Source organism: Takifugu flavidus, chromosome 3 (genome assembly GCF_003711565.1).
Source record: "Takifugu flavidus isolate HTHZ2018 chromosome 3, ASM371156v2, whole genome shotgun sequence".
In the NCBI taxonomy this organism is placed as follows: Eukaryota; Metazoa; Chordata; class Actinopteri; order Tetraodontiformes; family Tetraodontidae; genus Takifugu; species Takifugu flavidus.
Genome location: NC_079522.1, coordinates 8,587,109 through 8,614,056, shown reverse-complemented (window position 1 = coordinate 8,614,056; position 26,948 = coordinate 8,587,109). Strand labels below are relative to the sequence as shown.

The window sequence follows — 26,948 nt, the reverse complement described above, 5'->3', positions numbered from 1 at the left end:
ATTATTATTATTATTCTTATTAGAGCTCATAGAAAGACCAAGAATATTTGTGGGCTAATTTTTTATTCAGTTAAATGTTTCAAAATGCAATTTTATACTGCCTATCATATAATGTGTCTGCATTTTCAACAAAGACAAAGATTTTGAAAAGCTTGCATATAATTGCATTTAAATATATATACGATCAAATCAGTACAGACAGATTTGCATTTTAATACATTTAGCATAATTAAAGGTACACAATTGAACAAACACAGTCAAAAGCATAAGTTAAGTTTGCACATCAGTTGGATAAAGACAACTCCCTTTCTCGTGTACGTGCTTATCAGTTTTATTTTGTGTTGTTAACACATTGCAATAGTTGTTCCATAGGCTGTCCTTTGTTGCTCACGTTTTTTCCAGATCAGGAGCGTTTGACATCACATAGAAGTGACATTGTCTTTTTTTCGGGCCCCAATGTTTGAATACGGTACATCTAAAAGCAAAATATACATATATATCAAAACAAACATCAACATCTTGTTATTGAAGACATCCTGTTATCAACAGCGATTCTCTTACCTGTTGATTTCATGCTGTGTTTATTTTCTTTGATTTGTTTTTTCCTAGAAGGAAAAAAGTGACGTCAGATATCAGAGACTTCAAATGTGTTTAATATATTTCTGACTGAACTGTTTCCTGCAGAATTTTTGATGTCTGGAAATTGCTGTAGCTAAAATAGTCATCTGTATGTTGATCTAAAACGGCCATTGGAGCAGTGGTCATCGACCCAGGCCTACAAGTCCCACAATCCAGCTGGGTTTTGTGTCCCAGCAGGTAGACTCCTGCTTTCCCCTTGGATCTTAGCGAAGCCAGGAGTCTGAAAACCCAGCTGAATTATGGGACTTGTAGGCCTGACGACCCTTCCATGGGAAAACGGGAGCAGCGACATACTTACATACTTAGACATACTTAGACTTACTTTGCTTTACGTTTGCAAACGCACACAACGGTGATCACGATGACCAGGACCAACACCACAACCAGCACCACGATTAAAATAATCCACTTGGTTTCTGTAACACAACCAGATTTAAACTGTCACTTCTGGGGGGGTGGAAAAGACAAAAAAAAATCCTTTCAAAGGAAATATTAGATGCTCAATTTTCTGAGTCTCACCCAGGCCGCCAACAGTGTCCTGTGATTCATCATCACAGTGTATTCCCTCGAAGCCTTCCGGACATTGACACCTGTAACCGTTGTCTATTTCTTCACAGGTCCCTCCGTTAGAACACGGGGAACTCAGACAAGGACTTGCTGCAGTAGGAAAAAAAAACATCAGAGTTTAAAAGAGTTCCACTGATATAGAAGAAAAGTGGCTCTAAATGTGGTCATTTTTGTCTCACCTTTATAGCAGTCCCGCTTGAGGTTGTAGACGGTGCACACATAATTCTCCTGGCAGGTCTTAGGTTGGCAAACAAGACCGGTGGTGGTGCATTCACAAGATTCAGAACAGTCCTCGGTCACAAATTTCTCTTTCAGCTACAAGTCAGACATAAGAAATTAGTTGAAATAATGTTAAAATCACACTATAAACACACACCCATCCTAGTATTTCTAGCTTTATGCAGACCTTCATATACTGTACATGCTTTACCCAGCTACCTACCCTAACCAGGCCCTAAACCTGACCTTAGCAGTACCCTAACATAAACTCTAACCACAACCTAAAAACCATGCCTTAAAGAGGCCTTTGAAATTATGGGGACCAGTCAAATGTCCCCACTTTGCTAGTAGAGTGAGTAAACACAAACACAGACAAATCCTTACAGGGTAGTATCTGTTGAGGAAGGTGCAGCCACATTCATTGTATGGCACACAGGCTCCCTCACTCATGACAAAACCAGCCGCACACTGGCACCCTTCAATGCAGTTGGTGGTGTCGCATTCGGAGGGCGCTGCCAGGTTAGAGCAGGAGGCCGGGCAAGATGTCATACAAGGAGAGTAGGTGCTGTTGGCACTGCAGGAGAGGGCTGGGAAAAGAGAGAATGTGCATCCATTTTGTTAAAATCAACTCGATGAAATTAGTTTGCCTGAGAAACAAAGAAAAATGCCACATTTGCATTAAGTGCACATCTCTTACCACAGCCGAGCTGCTGCCTCCAGGGTCCCAGCGTGATGTTTTCGTTCTGGCAGGCGGTTGCGTACGCCTCATAACTGGCACAGCGCAGCTCCTCGCTGCCACTCTCAGCGCACAGGTCAAACAGGCAGTACCTGAAGTGGGCGCGGACGTTTTAGTCTTTTAACAGGATACTTATGTGCAGCATGTACACATCTAAACATCTTTACTGTCCCACACCGTAGGTGGGAATTTGAAAATTTGATTTAAAGTTGCTCTAATTTTGATTTATTTGTTATAGATGCACATTGCTGCAACACATATGAAAAAGAGCTCAATTTTACATACTGTAATTACAGGTTTTTTTAGTTTTCAACTATTTTTTATGGTTTAAAGTGAAATAAAGTGACCCCCCCGGTCTACTTTCAACCTGATTTGCATGTTGCATTTTGGTGCTATAAGTATGACGCAATAGTAACTTAGATCTGTTTATTGTTTTAATCGGACTCTGGGGGCTAGAGAATGTGCTCGGACATCCGTAAACAGTTTCAATTCGCGTAATTACGTGAATTTACTGCTTTCTTTTAAGTGATACACCATTTGTAGTCATTCTTACTTCTCATTATATTGAAGTAAAGATCTTTAAGGAACTGGATATCTCGCACAACTGTGGCGCTTTAGTAAATGCGCATGTTTACGCTGCATCGTTGCATCTTGTGTACTCACTCTTGGTAGGTTTGAGGAGGTAGGGTCCCATGACAGGCCTTAAACACCCCCGCAGCGTCAGACAGAGCTCCACACTGTGTGTTGCTGTTGTATTGCTCGATCTGAGATGAGGAGCAGTCCGACGTGTCAAATCCAGGATCTGGGTCAGTTTCCGCCTCTCGTCTGGTGGCGACAGAAGCACGGGGGAATCAGATTTGGGTTAAATTGCTGAAGTCAAATCTGTGGAAGTGCTGACTTCCCAGGAACGGGATCCCACCTGTGGACAGTATGGGGCACTTGGATGCTCCTCAGCCCATCAGACTGGCGATCAGTGATTCTCCAGCTGTCTCCAAATGCATTCAAATTCCTGACCACGGTCCCATCGGGCTTCATGTATTCATTTCGAGTAATGCCATCATTGTTTCCACACAGTCCTCTGACGTAGTTCCTGTAGGTGCTGGGGAGGATGATTTCTAAAGGAAAAGACAAGTTAGAGACCGATTTCCGCAGCATCCATTTAGAGTAAGAGCAGGATTCGCCTCCTCGTACCTCCTCGACTTCTGCCGTCAAATTTCACAGTGAGTCCAAAGGCTGCGGTGAGCTGAACTTCCTTGGAGTTCATTGTAATTTTCAAGCCGGTAACTGGACTGAGAGGAGGAGAAACGCGCTCCCCATTCACCTACAGAAGAAAAGGACTTGATTTCACTATTCACTCGCTTTGTACAACAAGAAAGTAAACGTATAATGATATCCTCAAAAAAGACCCGCAAAAATTTTGATAGTATTGCCCCCAAAACAGTAGGGGCAAAATAGATGTATTAAAATGACCTGTCGGGAGGTGTTTCTTTACAGGATTGTAACGGAATGAATCACGTTGACATTTTACAGTCATAAACAAATGAAATATTGAAACAAATAACAATAATAACTGACCAAGACAGCTTTCCCTTGCAGGAAACGAACGTTGACACCGTACACGTCGACGTACACCTGATCCAGGAAGGACACTCTCCTGTTTCCTCCACGTCTGATGTTCTTGCCTCTTACCAACAGAGACGGCATGTTGCTCTGCAGGTTGTGGCCCTGAGTGAGGATGTAGGTGTAGGGACCCTGGTAATGATGCGTGAACCCGTCAAATGTTCGGTAGTGCGGATCCCCCGAGACGGAGCACTTGTCAAACCCTGGTAGGGAGGGCAAATCAAACACGGTCGGTTTGAAACAACAAGTTTCTTCTGTATCATGATAGTCTTAGAGTCCACGTGTATAATGGGGGGGCTCACCTGAGGGTTTGCAGATGTAATCTCCGTCTTTGTCCGGTTCACACACAGAGTTCTCATTGCACATGAAGTCCGTGCATGTGATTGCACCGCCAACATTGCAAGTACAGGACTGACTACATTTGTCTGTCAGCCATGAGTCTCCCACCTACACAGAGATAACAACGTTGGAATAACAGCTGTTATTGCTGCATCAGTGGACTCTTAACATCCTCAATGGGATTTAAAAACATTTCGAAACATTGGGTCAACACTAATGGTTATTGGTTTGAAGGAAATGACTACTTCTCTCTGTTCTAAATTGTACTGTAGAGTTGACCTTTACTCTCATTTAGTGTCCTGAAGGAGCTTCTGAGCTCTCAGCGACAATATCTTGTTTTCTATTCTTCCCAGGGACAAACGGGCTAGATGATTCTGTTGGGTCCAAGGTTAGCATCTTCTGTTTGGGCTAAGGAAAGACAGGCTGGCGCCATGTATGGTTGACGCGAGTCTGTGTCAGTTCCACAATAGGCACAATAACCACAACAAATGATAACGTTTTTTTTGGTTTCGTTTTAAGCAGCAGTTTAGCTGATCATTAAAGCAAATTAAGACACTGTTCAATGATCTATTAATAATAAATCAGTCCTATTCATTTAGCTCAGTAGTTAAGAAGCTCGGGGGGGGGGGCCCTAGGGGGGTGTTATGACAGGAGGGGGCGCAACTGTTTCCTGTGTCGAGTTACAGACAACTGATGCTGACCACCTTCCAAACATCATCGAGAAGGGCCGTTTAAAAATGCAAACAATACACACATTTTCTGTGGTATTTGCTGTGATGCATCAGGGATACAATGACCTAATGATTTATTTGACCAGGGATGGCTCGTACCTCAGTCTCAAGGTCCACAACCCAACTTTATTTCCATTCCCAACAGGTATGGACAACTCTTTTTCATGGGTTCCCACTGGCCCTTGGGTAGAGTCCCAACACCCCTTATCTATACTACACTAAACGGGCTAGTTTCGGTTTTCTGAAGGATATGGTGGTCGCTCCAGATGCTTCATGACATATTGTACCCGCTCATTAGCCAACAGCTATATAGTACGTATTCATTGTCTCACTCACATCATGGTACTCTCTGTCTGAGTCCAGGCAGCCGCATTCGCTGAGTGGAACGCAAGTGCTGTCGCTGAGAACGTGGCCAGCATCACACTGACAACCCTCCACGCAAGTGGTTGATGGGAGGTGGCAAAAGAGGGGAAAGAGGTCGGAGCATGTGGGAGGGCATGGCGGAGTGCATTCCGAGTAGTGGCTGTTTGGTGGGCAGGGTAATGCTGTGGGGGGGAAAAAAAATTAATATATGGAAACGCAACCTTGGATTTTCTTGGGCGTTGAACATATAACTCACGACAGAATGTGCTGTTCCTCCAGCTGATGGTGACTCCTGCGCTCTTACAGGCCTGAGCGTAAGCGTCAATGTTGTCGCAGAGTGTTGACTGCATGCCGTTGTATTCACACATGTCGTAGACACAGTTACCCAGAAAAGCCTCAGCAGACACCACAGAGTGGCAGGGCTTGAAGCGGTCGGACAGGATGACCTGCGCACACTGAGCTTCATAACTCTTCTCTTCTTCTTCAGTGCAGTTGGGGTGGACGTCTGGGCGAGTGTCTGGTTGACAGCTAGAAGGGCAGAGCGCTAGTTTGTTGGATGGCTTTACCACCATAAATTTAAAGATATCTAGATATAACTAATAGCGCTATTTTTTGCAACCATTACAGCTCATTTGTGTTGAGAGATTAAAATGGAATGTTTAACAAAGGTATTTATCCGTAAGTTCTACAGTTTGCAACATTGTTGTACTGACCCAGGATCACTGTCTCCTTCAGATTTCCAGCTGTTACCCAGTTCAATGGCATCCTTGGCTGGTTGCTTGTTGGGCTTTAGGTTGTCATCAGAGGAATTGTGGTTGTAGTTTCCACACATTCCACACAACTAGAAAACAAATTGGTGGAACTGTGTTTTATAACTTCATTATTCAACCATGTAGATTTGCAATCCTGGGGAAGCCATAGTCAGCGTGAGTCATAGTCAACCAGTTCTACAAGGCCTGAAATACAGCTAGCTAGTAGACACCTGTTAGCTAGTAGACACCCAATAGTTGACACCTGGAATCTCAGGTGGAAGCAGTTGTCTACCTGGTAGGATAGAAAGCCCGGCTGGATTGGGGGCTATGTAGGACTGGTTTGATGGTCCCTGGATTATATCATATTTTAGAAATATCTGAATACCAGTAAGTACATATCGGAATGAAAATTGGCTTTGACTGTCTGACCTCAAAATAATAAAAAAGGAAAAAAAAGATCAGAGAGGCAAATGTAGAATTGCACTTCTGACCTTGTTGAAGTACTCTCCAGGGACGGTGATCTCCAGGTGGTGGACTCCATCAAACTTAACCTGCAGACCAAAGTTTGTGTCCAGCAGGCTGTAGGCTCCACTGATGATTACCTTAGCACCGGCCTTCGCGATCTCAATTGGAGTTCGCACCCGTTTCCCATTCACCTATGAAGACAGAGATTTCAGATAGCAGCTCAGCGCATCCTTCAATTTCCCCCTCGTATCTGCCCAGTCTGACAGAAATCAAGGAAAGGCTTTTTTTTATTACCAGAACTCGTCGGCTTTTATGCAGCTCGACCACGGTGTCACCAGGCAGGTAGACCTTCACGTAACGCAGGTAGGAGGCCTGCGGTTGACCGCGCTCCTCATTTTTGGCCACTATTTTGAATGTGGTCACCATAGAGGTGTTGCACACCTGCATAACAGAAGGAATGAACAACATCGTTTTCCTTCTTTTCATATTGGAAAATGAATTTAGGCGGTTCAAAACCATCACCTACCTCCACCAGAGTGTAGGTGCAGGTACCCATGAATGTGTGCATTATACCATCAAAGGTATAATAATGGGGATCTCCAGCAACATGACAAATTCCTTTACCTGGGGAGAAACGGAAGCACAGAAGATGAGGGTTCAGTTTGGAATTCCACACCCATGTAGACGCGTTTGGAATAGTCACGATGTGGCGATTCCTGCAATTGAATATCAGGTTAACCTGTGGAATGGCAGTCCAGCAGTCCGTCGACAACCTTGCACTCCTGCGCCGGGCTGCACTGCCAGGGCTCGCAGGTGATGTTGTGGTTCCCGTTGCACTTGCAGCGCTCTGTGCAGTCTTTGTTTGTGAACCAAGTGTCTCCCACCTACGCGCACAAATAGGCGATTATTGGAATTTACAAAAGAACCCAAAAAAACAATTAAAACATGTTTATCTGAGCGCACTTACCGGACGATACTTTCCATCCTCGTCATTACATCCGCACTCGTTGAGCGGCACACATTTGTCCCCACTGAGGATGAGACCAGGGTCGCAGACACATCCCTCCACGCAGGGAAGGTCGCAAGAGCCGCCAGGGCCCGCAGGATCCTGACAGGTGGGTTGGCGACAGGCAGAAACGCATGGCTTGTATTGACTGCCGGGGGGGCACTTCAGAGCTAAAGAAGCACATACATATTAGATACCTTTTGAAGGACACTTTTTTTGGAGAGAAAACAATGACTTGGATAAGATCTGGAGATGGTTTATTGCGGCTTGACTGCCGAGACGACGGTAGTTTTGACACTGTACTACAGTTAGACACACTTACGACAGAAGGTGTTGTTTCTCCATGCAATGGAGACGCCTTTGGAAGCGCACATGTCAGCGTAGCTCTCTATTGCCTGACACAGAGCCCCAACTTGACCGTCAGTGGCACACATATCGTACACGCAGTTTTCGAAGTACGGGCCAGGCGGGACAACCGAGTGGCACTCCTTAAAGATGCCTAAGGGGCCGAACACAGATCCTCCAATTAGGCGCCATTTACAACATATATATAATGATAATATAATAGCCTATATATATTGATTCTGTCTGCTTGTACATGGGTGCATCATACCTGTGGGGTCACTGATCATGCCACAGCTAGTTGGCTTTCTGGCCTCCTCCTCTACCTTGTCATCACAGTCTTCCTGCCCCCCACCGTTGGTGCAACTGAACATTTGGGAGAATGGAATGGCATCATTTTAATTGTGAATTCATTCTCGGTTTGTCATTACAAGATCATCATAGCAAAAGAGATTTTAGTGAATTTTGACTTGACTTACTCGGGTCTTGGATCAGGGACCTGCCAGCTGTCTCCCAGGTCATTGGTGTTAGAAGCTGGTGTGTTGTCTGGTTTTAAGTTGTCGTCATTGGGATTGTTATTAAAATTTCCTGCCAAAACCAAAAAAATTAAAACTAAACACGCGAGAAGAAAGCATAATAACAGGCAGAGTGACTGATGGGTGAAAATAACATAACTACATTACAATTACAGTTAATAATTGTAGTATTGTATTATATAACCTTACCACACAGGCCACAGAGTTGTCCACTATAGGATGTCGGTATGGTAACATCAGCATGGTGGTTTCCATTGAAACGCACCCGTAATCCAAATGATGTCTCCAGGACAACAAACTTGCCACTAAAATAGATCTCAATTCCACTCAAGGATGTGATGGGTGGGACCACCAATGTTCCGTTCACCTAAAGGACAGCAAAGAGTTCAAATGCAGTAGCTATTACACCGTGGCAAGTCTCTTCGTCTTATCTACCCCTTTCACAACGATTACATTAATAATTCAGACATAGCTGTTTTATTGATGAAATACCTGAACGGTGCGTCCCTTCCCAAGGATGACAGTGACTCCATTTATGTTGATCACCACCGCTCTGACGTAGGAGACCTTCTTGTTACTTCCTCTGTGCTCATTCTGGGTGTCCACGGTGAAGTACGGCAAATCGGAGGAACTGTTGCACGGCTTCGTCAGGGTGTAAGAGCAGGCTCCCATGTAATGATGCGTTCGCTTGTCATAGGTGATGTAGTGGGGATCGCCGCTCACTGAGCATATACCGTTGCCTGGGGGAGACAGGTGAGTGTTCGTAGCATTTAATGACACTTCCTGCTGTATATACCAGCATCACTGTGCATTATCTCTTTCATAGAGGCTTCCAGATTATCCTTGTCGTATATTGTATGTGGACTAAGGAAAATTTATGAGCCCTCGTTGTTCTTTTGCACAATATTAACACTACTGGGCTGGTTTTTATACCGGATCACATAATCCGGTTTTAATCACATAAACTCATTGAAATCCGGTCCAACTGTGTTTTAGACAGACAAACGCTGATATAAAAAAAAACCAAATTGTGTGATGTGGCGCATGTGTGAGATATACCAAGTGGTCGGCAGCCATATTCTCCGTCTTGCAGCTCGCATCTCTCAGTAGTTGGTTTACAGCTGGTGTTGGAACACTGGATCAATCCTCCACTCTGACACTGGCATTTCTGTTCACAACCCTCCAAGTACCAGTCATCGCCCACCTAAAACCGCATGCACACAAATAATAACATTCTTAGACTAAAAACACTTCTTTGCGGTCCTTCTCCCCCAACATTGCTCACTGAGGTCAGTATTAAGTCCGATTAAATATGATTACAGCCACCCAGAGGCCGCTCTTACTCACAGGGTGATAAGATCCACTGGTGTCCACGCATCCACATTCTTTGAGGGCCACGCACTTGTCATTGCTGAGGATGAAGCCTGGGTTACACTTACAACCCTCCACACATGCGTCCGCACAGCCAGGTGGGCCGACCACACCCACGCACGTTTCTGGACAGGAACTCACGCACAAAGAGTAGGAGCTGTTGGCAGGACAGTCCAAGGCTTCGTGGAGAAACACATGAAAACCGTTTTAATAAAGAGAGAGAGAATTCTCCAGTGTCTGGGTGAGTCAGACATGCACACTTGGTACCTTCATGTTTTAAAAAGTTATCATTTTTTACAATTTTTATTGGATCGTATTTCAAAAGTTGCTCATTTTGGGGTGATTTTTAAAATTTGGACCCAGCTAGTAAAACCTGCCCTTTGACAACCAGTTAAAATCACAATACTCACAAAATATGCTCATTGACACCAATTTAAACCCCATTTTTGACCGAGCACAAAAAACAATGCACATGATCCAATGTTGCTACGAATTATTGGCACAAGACCAGCTGAAAGAATTAAAACAAAACTAACCAATTTTTATGCAGTATACTGAAAGGAAATCATTTTTTTTTGTATTTTCTGCATCAATAACATGGCTTGTTTATATAACAACACATCATTTAAAATATGGTAATTATTGAGTATTTAACACGATACCAAAGTGTAAATCTGGCAACTTACGACAGAATGTTGGAGTCCTCCACTGGTGGACTGTGGCCCCAGCACTAAGGCAAGCGGCTGTGTAGGCCTGGAGCTGGTCACACAGTACCCTCTGCTCACCGTGGAACTGACACATGTCAAACACACAACTCTGAAAGAATGGTGTTGGATCCACCACACGGATACAGTCCCTGGAAAATAGAATTACAGCTCAGGAAGGCAGGTGACACCCAGCCTGTTATTGATTTGACCCATTATTAGTCTATATAGGCCTAAAAAACAAGCTTTTTTTCCATGACATAAATGTAGTATTTACACATTTAATAAGTCCAGCAAACTATTAACTCACCTGAAAGGTCCAGCGGTGTCTTTAATCTTGCCACATTTGTCTGGTTTCACCACCTCAGCCTCAAGTGCGGGGTCACAATCTGGATCTGGCTTAGAGCCATCGGTGCAACTGCTCAACACAACAGTAAAAGTTTATCGTCCGCCTCCTTAAGAATAACATCATGAAGAAGTTTTACAGATATTCGGATCACTAAAATAAAAGATTCTTTTTGAAAAGAATTTAGATAGCTTTTTCAATGTTGTTTTTGCTCAGAATCACTGAAAGAGCCTTTAAATATGGTATTTATTATGCTGTTACCACATTTTTGAATAAATGTGGTAACTGACAGTAGTCCTAGTTATTGGTCAGCATTTAGCCTGTCTTTGGATGAGCATACTCTAAAAAGAGGATGTGAACTCACATATCATCTTCATCCTCTTCTGTTTTCCAGCTGTTCCCAAAGTCGTTGACATTAGTTGTCACACTGCCATCTGGTTGGTGAAGTCGTTGCCTGGGTTACCATTGTAGTCTCCACAGAGACCACACATTTGGTTGTGGTAAGAACTGGGTAGAAGACAAAAACATGTTGTTTTACACCAATAGTTGTTGATAACATTTGATAAGAATGCTTAATTTCACCAACAAATATTTATATTGGACTGACCTTGGGACTGTGATCTGAGCAAAGTGGTTTCCATCCCAGCGCACACGGAGCCCAAAGGATGTCTGCACAGTGACGTACTGACCGGCCAGACTCAAGGTCATAAGAGGAGAGGGGGTATGAGGGAGAGCAACCCGCCGCTCATTTACCTGTTATGTGAAAGTCCACAACAACTTAGTCTGTGTGTGTGTGTGTGTATGTGTGTGTGTGTGTGTTTGTACTGACCAGTGTCCTCCTGCCTTTCATCAAGGTTACTGTAATTCCATTTACAGTCACATAGAGTTTTCTGAGGTAGGACACACCTGGTACTCCTCTCTCTTCGTTCTTTCCCTCCACCGAGAACCAAGGACCTGTACATTAAGATCACCAAGCTATCATGTAAGAGCAACTGTAGAAGAAGCTAAAATAGAATTTTCTGGCATTTACTATATTCTTTAACCTACCGTACCTCTGTAGTTATGTCTATTTTTAATTAATATAATACAAATTAATCAGGTTTCTTCTTGTGAAAAGAGATTTTCCTTGCCACTGTTTGAGTTTCTGTAAAGTGCACTTGAATAGCTCTCACCTGTGTTATTCTTGCAGGATCTAGCAGTGTGTGTAAGTACATGTGCCCATGAAAGTGAAGTACTTCTTGTCAAATGTGTTATAATGGGGATCACCAGAAACCACGCAGTCCTGAGAACCTGAGAGGATGAACAGCATAAACAACACTGCTGAATAAAAATGGAATAAATCAAATACAATCAAATATATATATGTATATGGTTGAAAACAGCAAGTTATGCTAGGTGTGCCAGTGGCTGAAAATGGTTAGAAAAGGAGGGGGGAGAACTAAGGAAAAAAGGAAAGGAAAAGGGTAATCACGGTACATAATCTGTGATGTAATCTTTGATTGCTTCGTAGCATGAATGTGGGGCTATAGGTGTAACAGGTCGACCTACCAGTGGGATAGCATCCAAGATCTCCCTCCTGGAGTTTACACTCATGCATTGGGGGACAAGCAAAGGGATCGCAGGTAACAGTGGGAGCGTTGCACCTACACTTCCGCTCACAGTTGTCGATGTAAAAGTCCTCTCCATTCTAACACAAAAGCGATATTTAGGTCATGAAAAGATGCCCCCCCATGTCCAACACAGATCAACATCAAACCATATGCTCTACCTCATAGTATTGGCCATTAAATTTACAGCCGCAAGAAGTGTTGGCAACACACTTGCCAGCACTCAGAACATAACCGGGATTGCACACGCAGCCTTCTGAACAGGGTCCGCTGCAGGATGGAGGTTTTCCAGAACAAGTGTCTTGACAGGGGTCTGCACAGGGCTCGTAGTGGCTGTTAGGAGGGCACGGGATAGCTAGGGATCAACAAAAAATGACCTCATTACGACATTTCTCGAGGGACATTCTTCTTCTTTAAATCCAACAAAATAGAGGCTTTAAAAAAAAAACTAAGGTTGACACAGGGACTAGTGGCGTCAAAATCACCTGACTCACAATATCCTGATGAACTCTAAATCCTCTTTAGCATTTGGCACGTTAAAAACCTTTTACTAACTCTTGGGTAACCTCTAACTTTTTTTTGGTAGCACTGGTACATCATTTTTACGCCTATTGGTTTAACACTTACGACAGAAGCTGTCATTCCTCCAGGGTCCTACGGTGATGCCACGGTCCTGGCATTCATTGACATAGGCTTCAATGGCTTCACACAGAACAGGCTTGGCTCCATCCAGGGCACACATGTCAAACACGCAGTCTTTGAAGTAATTCTGAACAGAAGTTACGTAATTCTCACTCGTGTGTCTCGATCCTCAGTGACCTACTGCGTGAGTGTGTTTACCACATACATTGGGATTGACTTTGGGATGGCATACGGCGAACGGACCATCACTGTCCAGAAGCATGCCGCAGTAGCCCGAGCTCTTATACTTCTCTTCCTCAGTACACTCAGGGTTAGTGGCGTTGGGTTGTTTATTGCATCTGTGAACACAGACAATGATCTAGACTCACACTTTGTGGCTCACACTTTTTTCTTTTTTTTTTCTGAATTGGGATCTGAAGAATAACCCATGCAACTGGTTTTAGCTACATTCTTTTGAACAGCTACACTGTTTAGTTAAGTAATGCCCGTTAAGTTTGTATGTGCAGCATATGGTTGCAGGAATGATGCATAATACTAACTCTGAGTCGGTGTTCCAGCTGTGTCCAAATTCATTTGCATTACTGGCCATTGATCCATCTGGTTTACGGAAGTCGTCTTTAGGATCCTTGTCATAATTCCCACAGAGACCACAAAGCAGATCTTGAAAACTATAGAATTCATGAAAACAAAAGGGTTAGTTATTTGTAGAAACCAACGATGTATTTATATATTAAAGATATTGTATCTCGTTTAATCTGTTTGATTTTTATGATCCAAAGTTCTTCAAATACATTTCTTGCATGAAAATAAAATTCTTGATGGAAAAGCTCTACAATGGCAAACACTCACTCTTTGATGACTTTGATGTCCATGAAATGGTTTCCGTCATAGCGAACGGTTAAACCGAAGTTGGTGGAGATGGTGTAGAACTTCCCTGCCTTAAACACAGAGATGCCATCAGCTGGGCTCATTGGCAGCTTCACATTGGTTCCATTCACCTGTAAACGCAAGTATGGGAGTAGGTTTAAAAAAACAACAAAAATCTCTCATCAAAGGTAAAAATTCTAGAAGTCTAGAAGGGACTGTAGTTTTTACCTGCACAGTGCCACCTTTTAAAATAGAAATCTTTAGACTATGTACATATACATGTACAGCCTTCAAATAGGAGATTCTGTACTGGTTATATCGATTTTCATTGTCAGCATGGACTTCAAAGTACGGCACAAATGATTTGTTGCAAGGCGCCGACATCAAATAGGTGCAGTTGCCCATAAAGGCGTAAGCACGTCTGTCAAAGGTTTTATAATGTGGGTCCCCAGATGCGATGCATGTTGATGTTGCTACAAGAATAAACAAATGAAAAGGTCAATAGAAAGGATACATGCAGAGAGTGTTAACCTGTCGCATACTTGACAATTGTGAAGACAGTTCTACCTTTAGGATAGCAGCCCGGAACACCGTTAATGTCACGACACTCTTCAGTGGGGTCACAGGAGTTATCGACACATTCCAAAGTGTAGTTTCCTGCACATCGACACAGCTTGGAGCAGCCATCGCCATAAACGACCTCACCAGGCTGGCACAGGAAGAGAGTGCTTGTCACTGAGCATTTTCATTTGCAAGTTTAGGACTTTCATATGATGGGATATATTTATCACCTCATAATAGTTATTGTGTTCATCCAGACATCCACACTTCTCAATGGGCACACAGCGTGGCCCATTAAACACAAACCCAGGTTTGCAGAAACAACCACTAATGCAAGAGCCATTGCAACTGGTGGAAGGTTCCTTACATGTAGGTATGCAAGGTGGACCACAGTCTAGGTATTCTGCATTAGGAGGACATGGTTCTGTACAAAAAAATAAAATAAGGAATAAGTAGAACAAATTACAGGTAAATACAGATCCAGATTATCCTTGCCTTATATTGTATGAGGACTACGGAAAATTTATGAGCCCTCGTTGTTCTTTTGCACAATATTAACACTACTGGGCTGGTTTTTATACCGGATCACATAATCCGGTTTTAATCACATAAACTCATTGAAATCCAGTCCAACTGTGTTTTAGACAGACAAACGCTGATATACAAAAAAACCCTAATTGTGTGATGTGGCGCATGTGTGAGATATACCAAGTGGTCGGCAGCCATATTCTCCGTCTTGCAGCTCGCATCTCTCAGTAGTTGGTTTACAGCTGGTGTTGGAACACTGGATCAATCCTCCACTCTGACACTGGCATTTCTGTTCACAACCCTCCAAGTACCAGTCATCGCCCACCTAAAACCGCATACACACAAATAATAACATTCTTAGACTAAAAACACTTCTTTGCGGTCCTTCTCCCCCAACATTGCTCACTGAGGTCAGTATTTTCAGTCCGATTAAATATGATTACAGCCACCCAGAGGCCGCTCTTACTCACAGGGTGATAAGATCCACTGGTGTCCACGCATCCACATTCTTTGAGGGCCACGCACTTGTCATTGCTGAGGATGAAGCCTGGGTTACACTTACAACCCTCCACACATGCGTCCGCACAGCCAGGTGGGCCGACCACACCCACGCACGTTTCTGGACAGGAACTCACGCACAAAGAGTAGGAGCTGTTGGCAGGACAGTCCAAGGCTTCGTGGAGAAACACATGAAAACCGTTTTAATAAAGAGAGAGAGAGAATTCTCCAGTGTCCGGGTGAGTCAGACATGCACACTTGGTACCTTCATGTTTTAAAAAGTTATCATTTCTTACAATTTTTATTGGATCGTATTTCAAAAGTTGCTCATTTTGGGGTGATTTTTAAAATTTGGACCCAGCTAGTAAAATCTGCCCTTTGACAACAGTTAAAATCACAATACTCACAAAATATGCTCATTGACACCAATTTAAACCCCATTTTTGACCGAGCACAAAAAACAATGATCCAATGTTGCTACTAATTATTGGCACAAGACCAGCTGAAAGAATTAAAACACAACTAACCAATTTTTATGCAGTATACTGAAAGGAAATCATTTTTTTTGTATTTTCTGCATCAATAACATGGCTTGTTTATATAACAACACATCATTTAAAATATGGTAATTATTGAGTATTTAACACGATACCAAAGTGTAAATCTGGCAACTTACGACAGAATGTTGGAGTCCTCCACTGGTGGACTGTGGCCCCAGCACTAAGGCAAGCGGCTGTGTAGGCCTGGAGCTGGTCACACAGTACCCTCTGCTCACCGTGGAACTGACACATGTCAAACACACAACTCTGAAAGAATGGTGTTGGATCCACCACACGGATACAGTCCCTGGAAAATAGAATTACAGCTCAGGAAGGCAGGTGACACCCAGCCTGTTATTGATTTGACCCATTATTAGTCTATATAGGCCTAAAAAAAAGCTTTCTTTCCATGACATAAATGTAGTATTTACACATTTAATAAGTCCAGCAAACTATTAACTCACTTGAAAGGTCCAGCGGTGTCTTTAATCTTGCCACATTTGTCTGGTTTCACCACCTCAGCCTCAAGTGCGGGGTCACAATCTGGATCTGGCTTAGAGCCATCGGTGCAACTGCTCAACACAACAGTAAAAGTTTATCGTCCGCCTCCTTAAGACTAACATCGTGAAGAAGTTTTACAGATATTCGGATCACTAAAATAAAAGATTCTTTTGAAAAGAATTTAGATAGCTTTTTCAATGTTGTTTTTGCTCAGAATCACTGAAACAGCCTTTAAATATGGTATTTATTATGCTGTTACCACATTTTTGAATAAATGTGGTAACTGACAGTAGTCCTAGTTATTGGTCAGCATTTAGCCTGTCTTTGGATGAGCATACTCTAAAAAGAGGATGTGAACTCACATATCATCTTCATCCTCTTCTGTTTTCCAGCTGTTCCCAAAGTCGTTGACATTTGTTGTCACACTGCCATCTGGTTTGGTGAAGTCGTTGCCTGGGTTACCATTGTAGTCTCCACAGAGACCACACATTTGGTTGTGGTAAGAACTGGGTAGAAGACAAAAACATGTTGTTTTTACACCAATAGTTGTTGATAACATTTGATAAGAATGCTTAATTTCACCAACAAATATTTATATTGGACTGACCTTGGGACTGTGATCTGAGCAAAGTGGTTTCCATCCCAGCGCACACGGAGCCCAAAGGATGTCTGCACAGTGACGTACTGACCGGCCAGACTCAAGGTCATAAGAGGAGAGGGGGTATGAGGGAGAGCAACCCGCCGCTCATTTACCTGTTATGTGAAAGTCCACAACAACTTAGTCTGTGTGTGTGTGTGTGTGTGTATGTGTGTGTGTGTTTGTACTGACCAGTGTCCTCCTGCCTTTCATCAAGGTTACTGTAATTCCATTTACAGTCACATAGAGTTTTCTGAGGTAGGACACACCTGGTACTCCTCTCTCTTCGTTCTTTCCCTCCACCGAGAACCAAGGACCTGTACATTAAGATCACCAAGCTATCATGTAAGAGCAGCTGTAGAAGAAGCTAAAATAGAATTTTCTGGCATTTACTATATTCTTTAACCTACCGTACCTCTGTAGTTATGTCTATTTTAATTAATATAATACAAATTAATCAGGTTTCTTCTTGTGAAAAGAGATTTTCCTTGCCACTGTTTGAGTTTCTGTAAAGTGCACTTGAATAGCTCTCACCTGTGTTATTCTTGCAGGATCTAGCAAGTGTGTAAGTACATGTGCCCATGAAAGTGAAGTACTTCTTGTCAAATGTGTTATAATGGGGATCACCAGAAACCACGCAGTCCTGAGAACCTGAGAGGATGAACAGCATAAACAACACTGCTGAATAAAAATGGAATAAATCAAATACAATCAAATATATATGTATATGGTTGAAAACAGCAAGTTATGCTAGGTGTGCCAGTGGCTGAAAATGGTTAGAAAAGGAGGGGGGAGAACTAAGGAAAAAAGGAAAGGAAAAGGGTAATCACGGTACATAATCTGTGATGTAATCTTTGATTGCTTCGTAGCATGAATGTGGGGCTATAGGTGTAACAGGTCGACCTACCAGTGGGATAGCATCCAAGATCTCCCTCCTGGAGTTTACACTCATGCATTGGGGGACAAGCAAAGGGATCGCAGGTAACAGTGGGAGCGTTGCACCTACACTTCCGCTCACAGTTGTCGATGTAAAAGTCCTCTCCATTCTAACACAAAAGCGATATTTAGGTCATGAAAAGATGCCCCCCCATGTCCCAACACATCTCAACATCAAACCATATGCTCTACCTCATAGTATTGGCCATTAAATTTACAGCCGCAAGAAGTGTTGGCAACACACTTGCCAGCACTCAGAACATAACCGGGATTGCACACGCAGCCTTCTGAACAGGGTCCGCTGCAGGATGGAGGTTTTCCAGAACAAGTGTCTTGACAGGGGTCTGCGCAGGGCTCGTAGTGGCTGTTAGGAGGGCACGGGATAGCTAGGGATCAACAAAAATGACCTCATTACGACATTTCTCGAGGGACATTCTTCTTCTTTAAATCCAACAAAATAGAGGCTTTAAAAAAAAAATCTAAGGTTGGCACAGGGACTAGTGGCATCAAAATCACCCGACTCACAATATCCTGATGAACTCTAAATCCTCTTTAGCATTTGGCACGTTAAAAACCTTTTACTAACTCCTGGGTAACCTATAACTTTTTTTTGGTAGCACTGGTACATCATTTTTACGCCTATTGGTTTAACACTTACGACAGAAGCTGTCATTCCTCCAGGGTCCTACGGTGACGCCACGGTCCTGGCATTCATTGACATAGGCTTCAATGGCTTCACACAGAACAGGCTTGGCTCCATCCAGGGCACACATGTCAAACACGCAGTCTTTGAAGTAATTCTGAACAGAAGTTACGTAATTCTCACTCGTGTGTCTCGATCCTCAGTGACCTACTGCGTGAGTGTGTTTACCACATACATTGGGATTGACTTTGGGATGGCATACGGCGAAAGGACCATCACTGTCCAGAAGCATGCCGCAGTAGCCCGAGCTCTTATACTTCTCTTCCTCAGTACACTCAGGGTTAGTGGCGTTGGGTTGTTTATTGCATCTGTGAACACAGACAATGATCTAGACTCACACTTTGTGGCTGTCAGCTGCGATGGATTCAATATTTAAGTACAAACTTGAGGTTTCACCAAACTATGACATTTTCCTTTAAGTCAAATGCATTAACAAATACAAATATGTGTTAGATTAAAACTACATTTGTGAAAGCTGAGCGAGAATCTTTCACAGTCAGTGACTAAGGTGACCATATTCAAATGTGATATTCTTTTAGCGGTGAAATATATTTAGCATTTTGCTTGGATTTCTTTTTCCACATTGTGTGAATAGTCTGATATTTTTTCTGAATTTGGATCTGAAGAATAACCCATGCAACTGGTTTTAGCTACATTCTTTTGAACAGCTACACTGTTTAGTTAAGTAATGCCCGTTAAGTTTGTATGTGCAGCATATGGTTGCAGGAATGATGCATAATACTAACTCTGAGTCGGTGTTCCAGCTGTGTCCAAATTCATTTGCATTACTGGCCATTGATCCATCAGGTTTACGGAAGTCGTCTTTAGGATCCTTGTCATAATTCCCACAGAGACCACAAAGCAGATCTTGAAAACTATAGAATTCATGAAAACAAAAGGGTTAGTTATTTGTAGAAACCAACGATGTATTTATATATTAAAGATATTGTATCTCGTTTAATCTGTTTGATTTTTATGATCCAAAGTTCTTCAAATACATTTCTTGCATGAAAATAAAATTCTTGATGGAAAAGCTCTACAATGGCAAACACTCACTCTTTGATGACTTTGATGTCCATGAAATGGTTTCCGTCATAGCGAACGGTTAAACCGAAGTTGGTGGAGATGGTGTAGAACTTCCCTGCCTTAAACACAGAGATGCCATCAGCTGGGCTCACTGGCAGCTTCACATTGGTTCCATTCACCTGTAAACGCAAGTATGGGAGTAGGTTTAAAAAAAAAACAAAAATCTCTCATCAAAGGTAAAAATTCTAGAAGTCTAGAAGGGACTGTAGTTTTTACCTGCACAGTGCCACCTTTTAAAATAGAAATCTTTAGACTATGTACATATACATGTACAGCTTTCAAATAGGAGATTCTGTACTGGTTATATCGATTTTCATTGTCAGCATGGACTTCAAAGTACGGCACAAATGATTTGTTGCAAGGCGCCGACATCAAATAGGTGCAGTTGCCCATAAAGTCGTAAGCACGTCTGTCAAAGGTTTTATAATGTGGGTCCCCAGATGCGATGCATGTTGATGTTTCTACAAGAATAAACAAATGAAAAGGTCAATAGAAAGGATACATGCAGAGAGTGTTAACCTGTCGCATACTTGACAATTGTGAAGACAGTTCTACCTTTAGGATAGCAGCCCGGAACACCGTTAATGTCACGACACTCTTCAGTGGGGTCACAGGAGTTATCGACACATTCCAAAGTGTAGTTTCCTGCACACCGACACAGCTTGGAGCAGCCATCGCCAAAAACGACCTCACCAGGCTGGCACAGGAAGAGAGTGCTTGTCACTGAGCATTTTCATTTGCAAGTTTAGGACTTTCATATGATGGGATATATTTATCACCTCATAATAGTTATTGTGTTCATCCAGACATCCACACTTCTCAATGGGCACACAGCGTGGCCCATTAAACAGAAACCCAGGTTTGCAGAAACAACCACTAATGCAAGAGCCATTGCAACTGGTGGAAGGTTCCTTACATGTAGGTATGCAAGGTGGACCACAGTCTATGTATTCTGCATTAGGAGGACATGGTTCTGTACAAAAAAATAAAATAAGGAATAAGTAGAACAAATTACAGGTAAATACAGACACTGTTGAGAGGAGGAAGAATTTAATGGTGAAACATTTAACTCTTATTATTCTATTCAAAGAAGTAAAAAGGTAGGACAAGGATTGACATACTTGGTTTTGGTGTTGTTGGTCCAGGGCTTGGTGGCCTAGGGGTAGATGGTTTTGGAGTCGTTGGTCCAGGGGTGGTTGGCTTAGGGGTAGATGGTTTTGGAGTCGTTGGTCCAGGGGTGGTTGGCTTAGGGGTAGATGGTTTTGGAGTCGTTGGTCCAGGGGTGGTTGGCTTAGGGGTAGATGGTTTTGGAGTCGTTGGTCCAGGGGTGGTTGGCTTAGGGGTAGATGGTTTTGGAGTCGTTGGTCCAGGTGGTGGTTGGCTTAGGGGTAGATGGTTTTGGAGTCGTTGGTCCAGGGGTGGTTGGCTTAGGGGTAGATGGTTTTGGAGTCGTTGGTCCAGGGGGTTGGCTTAGGGGTAGATGGTTTTGGAGTCGTTGGTCCAGGGGTGGTTGGCTTAGGGGTAGATGGTTTTGGAGTCGTTGGTCCAGGGGTGGTTGGCTTAGGGGTAGATGGTTTTGGAGTCGTTGGTCAGGGGTGGTTGGCTTAGGGGTAGATGGTTTTGGAGTCGTTGGTCCAGGGGTGGTTGGCTTAGGGGTAGATGGTTTTGGAGTCGTTGGTCCAGGGGTGGTTGGCTTAGGGGTAGATGGTTTTGGAGTCGTTGGTCCAGGGGTGGTTGGCTTAGGGGTAGATGGTTTTGGAGTCGTTGGTCCAGGGGTGGTTGGCTTAGGGGTAGATGGTTTTGGAGTTGTTGGTCCAGGGCTTGGTGGCTTAGGGGTAGATGGTTTTGGAGTCGTTGGTCCAGGGGTTGGTGGTTTTGATGTTATTGGTGGTAATACTGTTGGCACAGCTAAAGGAAAAAATAATAAAATACATAAGTATGTCTGTTCAGAGAGTAGCAAAAGTAACCGGTTGTCCATTTCTTACCTGTACAGGACAAGATACACACAGCATCTACAGCTATATCAGTCAGGGCAGTCTCTCCATAGGTCCCCACAATCACGAACTAAATACATATAGTGTTATATAAGTCATATGCGACTCATTCATCTATAATCATACAAATAAGGCAATATACTGAATTCCAACATTTACCTGGATGGCAGTGGTTCCTACGTAACGAACTTTTGCAGGTATCCAACTTTGACCCTGATTCCCTTTAACGCTGAAAAGAGCATCCCCTAGGGTTCCACCTGTGGATCAGGGAGTGAAAAAATCAAGCCAAGCAATCAATGCAGTTTTTAGACAAATCATTTTTGTAAAACTGTTGCAGTTTACCTGTGGTAATAGTGTGGACACTTATTTCCATGTTTTTACTGCTGCCATAAAGGTAGTAGTAGAAGGTGAGTTCCAGACAGCCAGATGTCGGGATCACTGAAGGGCTTTTGAGCTGTGCCTTCTCTCCAGCGATGGCATCCAGAGAATTCATTAACATGTAACTGCCCACTGCATATAAGAATCACAATTTATGACAAATCATACAATAGTAGTGATACACATAATATGCTAATATATATATATATATATATATATATATATATATTATTTATATGAATATCACATTTTTTTCTACTATATATGGGGGTATGCTGCATTGCTGTGCTATTTTAATGGTAAGTTCAGATATAAAGTTTATTTAGAAGATTATATTACATTAATTTGCTTGCGTAAAAGCTTGACACTAGAATACTGGAGCTAAGCATATGTCTAGTGAAAAGTGTAACAAATGCACCCATAAATGCTCTTTCAACTGTCATAGAAATGAGAATATCAACTGAACTAACCATAAAAACAAGAGTTTTCAGAACTTGGTCAAGAACCTCAACAAGCATTTGACTTGATGGTGAAATGTCACGTTATCGAGTCTTCTAGGCAAAGTTTGAGCGCACCAAACAGGAACTATTGAGCATCCTGATAGCTATGCATGGCAAGTGTTCCAAGGAAACCCCAAATTAAAATGAGTATTTATAGTTTTAAATTGCTAATTAATAGTAAAGAAATATTTAGGCATGATATAAAAAGATATAAAACAATGTTACATGAGACATGTTGGTTGTAGTTGAACTGTGCAATCCTGCATTACCTCAGTTCTATTGAAGTTTGGAGTAAAGCGCCAATGTTTCCATGAAAGTTCTACTCTTTGGTGAATAAATTTATAATCTAAGTCCTGTACAGCTCCAGTGTAACTGCAGGTCTTTTTTCACTCCATCTCAATTTCTCTTCTCTTCACCATATATTCATCCAAACCTCTTTACTTTGGTCGTGTCCATGCCACCATTTTCCAAAATATATTGTACTGAGTAGTGACGTAATGATCACGTCATCATCCATCTATCTACTCTCAGATAGTCACGCTACTCAATCAACTCTGCTCACACCTCTTTGTCTTGTTTGGTCATTATCGGGAAGATGATTTTTCATCTCTTGGCACACCCTATTGTTTATTTTGACGTTTACAACCCTTGTGTTGTCTCCAGAGGCCTGACAGTTTCACAGTGTATTTGGGGAGGTCACTATGCAACCCTGCATAGTGCACCTTTAAGATTTGTGGGAAAAAAAAGAAAAGAAAACTCACATCCAGGTTTGGAGAAGTCATCATTCGGACCAGTGCCTGAACTAGAACCTGCACCAGAAGATTGATCGAAACCAAAGACGTCAGGATTTTCCACTTCAGACACCCACCCGCAAAGATCACCCCCAGTGTCGAAATCACAGCCAGCAACACAGGCTGTGGAGGGAAAAACAAAGGTTTTTAGATTCTGTCTGTGTGTATGAGGCTCTGTGTTTGCATGTGTATACTTACAAGGACATGCTCCTTCACTAATGACAATGTTATCCAGAGCTGTGTCACAATACGATGTGCGACCTCTCTGAGCCTCAAAGACCATCTAACACAATAGAAAGACAATATTATTAGCTTGTTCTGTTTGTATCTGTAACACTCTTAGTGACAGTTATGATGAATAATTGTCATCTTTATGAATCTGCGCATACTCACAGTAATCTTTTCAGTTGTGGATTTTGACACAGTCACAGAGCCCAGTAGCCACGCTGGACTCTGGATTCCTGTCCTGTTCCAGTTCTCCTCTTCACCACCAGGTCTCTTTGTCAAAACCCTCAATAGATTGTCACTATCAATCCCATACATATAGTAACGAAACTGAACACAAATCTGAGATGATGTTGATGAGATGAGCGGGCTCAGGAGACGAGCCTTTTTTCCATCAGACACGTTGTCGCACTCATGATAGATGTAGAACCCCTCTATAAATGGAGTAAAACAGAACAAGATTGAAAATGACTTGGGCTTTTACATCTTGGCTTTACGCTGTACAGAAAATAGATACCATCCAGTTAGGACTTACTTCCGTCTGGGTAGTCTCCACTGGGGCCTGTGTGATTTGTTGGGGTTGGACCAAAGTGTCTCGTCCAGTCATTGTCATCTGCGGTGTCCTGTGTGAATTGGCAGTAAGGTGTGCTGTCCTGGTTGAAGTCACAGGAAGTGATGACGGCTGCTGCAAAATCACATGAACAGCCCAATCAAATGGAAGAAAGAACATCCTAACTTGGCATAAAAAAAAACACTTAGCAATATATATTTTTTTAACAAAAATAGCAATGCTATAATATAGGTGTGTAATGAATTTATAGACAAAGAGATTAAAGTTATATTGTACTGCATCAATGATGATAGAGATACCTATTAACCACATATTGGGTTGTACACAAGTTTAGTTTAGATTAGTTACACTTATTAGCACTTATTTAGCACTTATTCACCATTAACTACCATGCAGAATGAGGACAGAACAGATTCTTTATAATGTTTCATGAAGCATCAATATTCTATTAATACACAGGTAGTTAATGCTGGATATCTTACCCCAATTTAAATTATTGCCAGTAAATTGTATTAAGATCACAATTGTTATAAAACCACCTCCTTATGTCCAATGTTGACGCAGTGATTAGGAGCTTATAGCTGGAGAAGTCTGCGTTGAAGATGGACCGGTAATAACTAGTGAATATGATCTCACATGGTAAGCTTTATAATAAATAATAAAGCATCAATGCGCTGTTAATACACATCAGTAAGCCGGTATTTAATGGTGAGCATGTATTCCCTAATTGTACAGACATTTGTCATGTCGTAATTTGTAGTTTCCACCTCCAAAGGATTTGCACATACTTGAAGACTCTGTCTGATGAGCAAATCAAAAACCAACTCAAATAATCATTTTTAACAAAAAGCAGGTATCTAAATGCCACATTCCAAGGCTAGCAAATCTTCAGAAACTAAGATTGCAACTGATATTGCAATATAGAGCTGGACACTTTACAGCCCACACTTTAGTTTTGGTAGCATTGCACAACCATGTTAATGTAAGTTATTGTGGATGTTAAGTAAGTCTTTTATGTTCTGTGTGTGTGTGTGTGTGTGTGTGTGTGTGTGTGTGTGTGTGTGTTTAAACCTGAGTTTTTACAGGTAACACTGCTGCATTCAGCAGTGAAGGTGGTTATGAATAGCAGCAATAAGGAAAAAGCAAAGTCCACATTCCAATTAGGTTGTTTGTATCTACGTCGCAAGTTTGCGTCTAAACTTCGCCCGAACAAGCGTTTGAATTTTTTTAAACTGCAATAAATCCACGCACACCCGACATGTGCAAACTGTGGTGTTGATGGGCAGCGGAGCAGGGACAGTCTACGTTTGTTAGAATCAAAGTGCGCTACAGTCGAGAATGTTGGAAGATTAAAAGCGACCTACCATCTTCTCTTGGTGAATTCCGAACACTGTAAAAAAGAATGAAAAATGTATTAACTATATTTTCTCTCACAATGACCAAATGTACAGAGAGAATCAACTTAAAGATCTATATTCCTACTTTACCAAGAATAAACACCCAACAAGTAGGACAAGCACTTAATAAAACCCTCATTAACAGAAAAGCTTTCACGAATATTGAATTTGCCTTTTTGCTGTGTGACTGTGAGGATCCAGGTCGCAGGTACTTTTAAATGGCTGTTAAGTTTTCACAAAAGACACTTTCAAGAGCTGAACTAATGCTAAATAAACTTTCCTGTCAGGAAGTCTCTGATAACAATATATTTCCTAAAAGACTTACAGTGTGAATACTTTGACAGGAATGACTGGTTTTGTTTAGTGCTTAAAATGTGGTTCTTGTAGAATTTTCAGTAATTGCAAGGTAACACATGAGGCAAAACAAGATAAAAAAACAAAGGAAACATGTAAGAGCGAGATTCTGTATCCTCTCACTTGATCTTTACTGATCAACCTGTTTGTTGCATCCTTGATTGTTAAAATTTGTTATAGAATTGACTGTAAATCCACTGGCCCCTCTGCTAATTGTTAAGGTCTATCTATTGATTAGACAATACTTTGCTGATGAGATTGAAGGGAAAAGTTTCATATGCACATTTTTAAACATTACAATAACTTCAATAATCTTGGAATTATTAGAATTCCTGCAAATCCAATTCATCTGATGGTATTTTTTTCATTGATCTTAATATTTTCTAAAGGCTTTCTCATGGCTGAAAGGAGTACTGGGTCACCTTGCACATAACATATTTCTTTAGGATGTATAATACTTTTAGTTTTCATACAGCCAAATAAATTAATCCAAACTGATAGAATTATTATCTTGATTCACACATCTGCATATTTTTAATTATTTTTCCAAGGCAAAAAATATGATGAAAAGACAAATTAAATGTCTTATATAATCAGTTACATAATCAATTGATCACGTAATATTACACCTTGGTATATTCCAAAATTAGCTAGGCTGTAGATAATATTTCTATTCATACATTTTGGTTTATAAATTCTAAATGTCCTCTCAAACCTAACAAATAAATAATAAACAAATACTGACCCCTGCTTTAGACTTTCACTTCCTTTGCAAGACCACATCCATAAAAGCAAAATAAGAAACTTTGGAGTATCCATTGCTGACATGTTAGCCAGCAGGACAGGCAGACAGGTGGACGAGGAAGATGACTTTATATATATGGTGATGATTGTCAG

At 41.9% G+C, this 26,948-nt stretch overlaps 1 protein-coding gene across 1 annotated transcript; it reads right to left on the bottom strand.

Annotated features, from left to right (window-relative positions):
- Positions 1 to 46: 46 nt before the first annotated feature.
- zanl (zonadhesin, like) lies at positions 47 to 26,948 on the bottom strand. The gene is given in 73 exon segments (XM_057026281.1): positions 47 to 475; positions 562 to 605; positions 962 to 1,055; positions 1,159 to 1,296; positions 1,386 to 1,521; positions 1,810 to 2,012; positions 2,123 to 2,253; positions 2,825 to 2,986; positions 3,081 to 3,276; positions 3,353 to 3,482; positions 3,737 to 3,984; positions 4,084 to 4,228; positions 5,188 to 5,396; positions 5,471 to 5,742; positions 5,928 to 6,055; positions 6,458 to 6,622; positions 6,726 to 6,872; positions 6,958 to 7,055; positions 7,171 to 7,315; positions 7,399 to 7,607; positions 7,760 to 7,936; positions 8,051 to 8,145; positions 8,259 to 8,367; positions 8,505 to 8,682; positions 8,808 to 9,055; positions 9,375 to 9,519; positions 9,663 to 9,865; positions 10,373 to 10,542; positions 10,701 to 10,808; positions 11,101 to 11,176; positions 11,179 to 11,243; positions 11,344 to 11,489; positions 11,566 to 11,690; positions 11,909 to 11,936; positions 11,938 to 12,026; positions 12,285 to 12,423; positions 12,505 to 12,698; positions 12,971 to 13,112; positions 13,191 to 13,323; positions 13,525 to 13,653; positions 13,835 to 13,983; positions 14,081 to 14,325; positions 14,420 to 14,561; positions 14,644 to 14,837; positions 15,122 to 15,266; positions 15,412 to 15,614; positions 16,116 to 16,285; positions 16,443 to 16,550; positions 16,842 to 16,985; positions 17,087 to 17,232; positions 17,309 to 17,433; positions 17,651 to 17,767; positions 18,024 to 18,162; positions 18,245 to 18,438; positions 18,711 to 18,852; positions 18,931 to 19,063; positions 19,502 to 19,630; positions 19,812 to 19,960; positions 20,058 to 20,302; positions 20,397 to 20,538; positions 20,621 to 20,814; positions 20,963 to 21,207; positions 21,327 to 21,432; positions 21,435 to 21,749; positions 21,827 to 21,905; positions 21,995 to 22,092; positions 22,178 to 22,345; positions 23,475 to 23,627; positions 23,703 to 23,787; positions 23,898 to 24,163; positions 24,265 to 24,414; positions 25,665 to 25,690; positions 26,797 to 26,948. Coding segments are annotated over 73 exon segments (10,884 nt in total). The 5' UTR covers positions 26,880 to 26,948; the 3' UTR covers positions 47 to 419.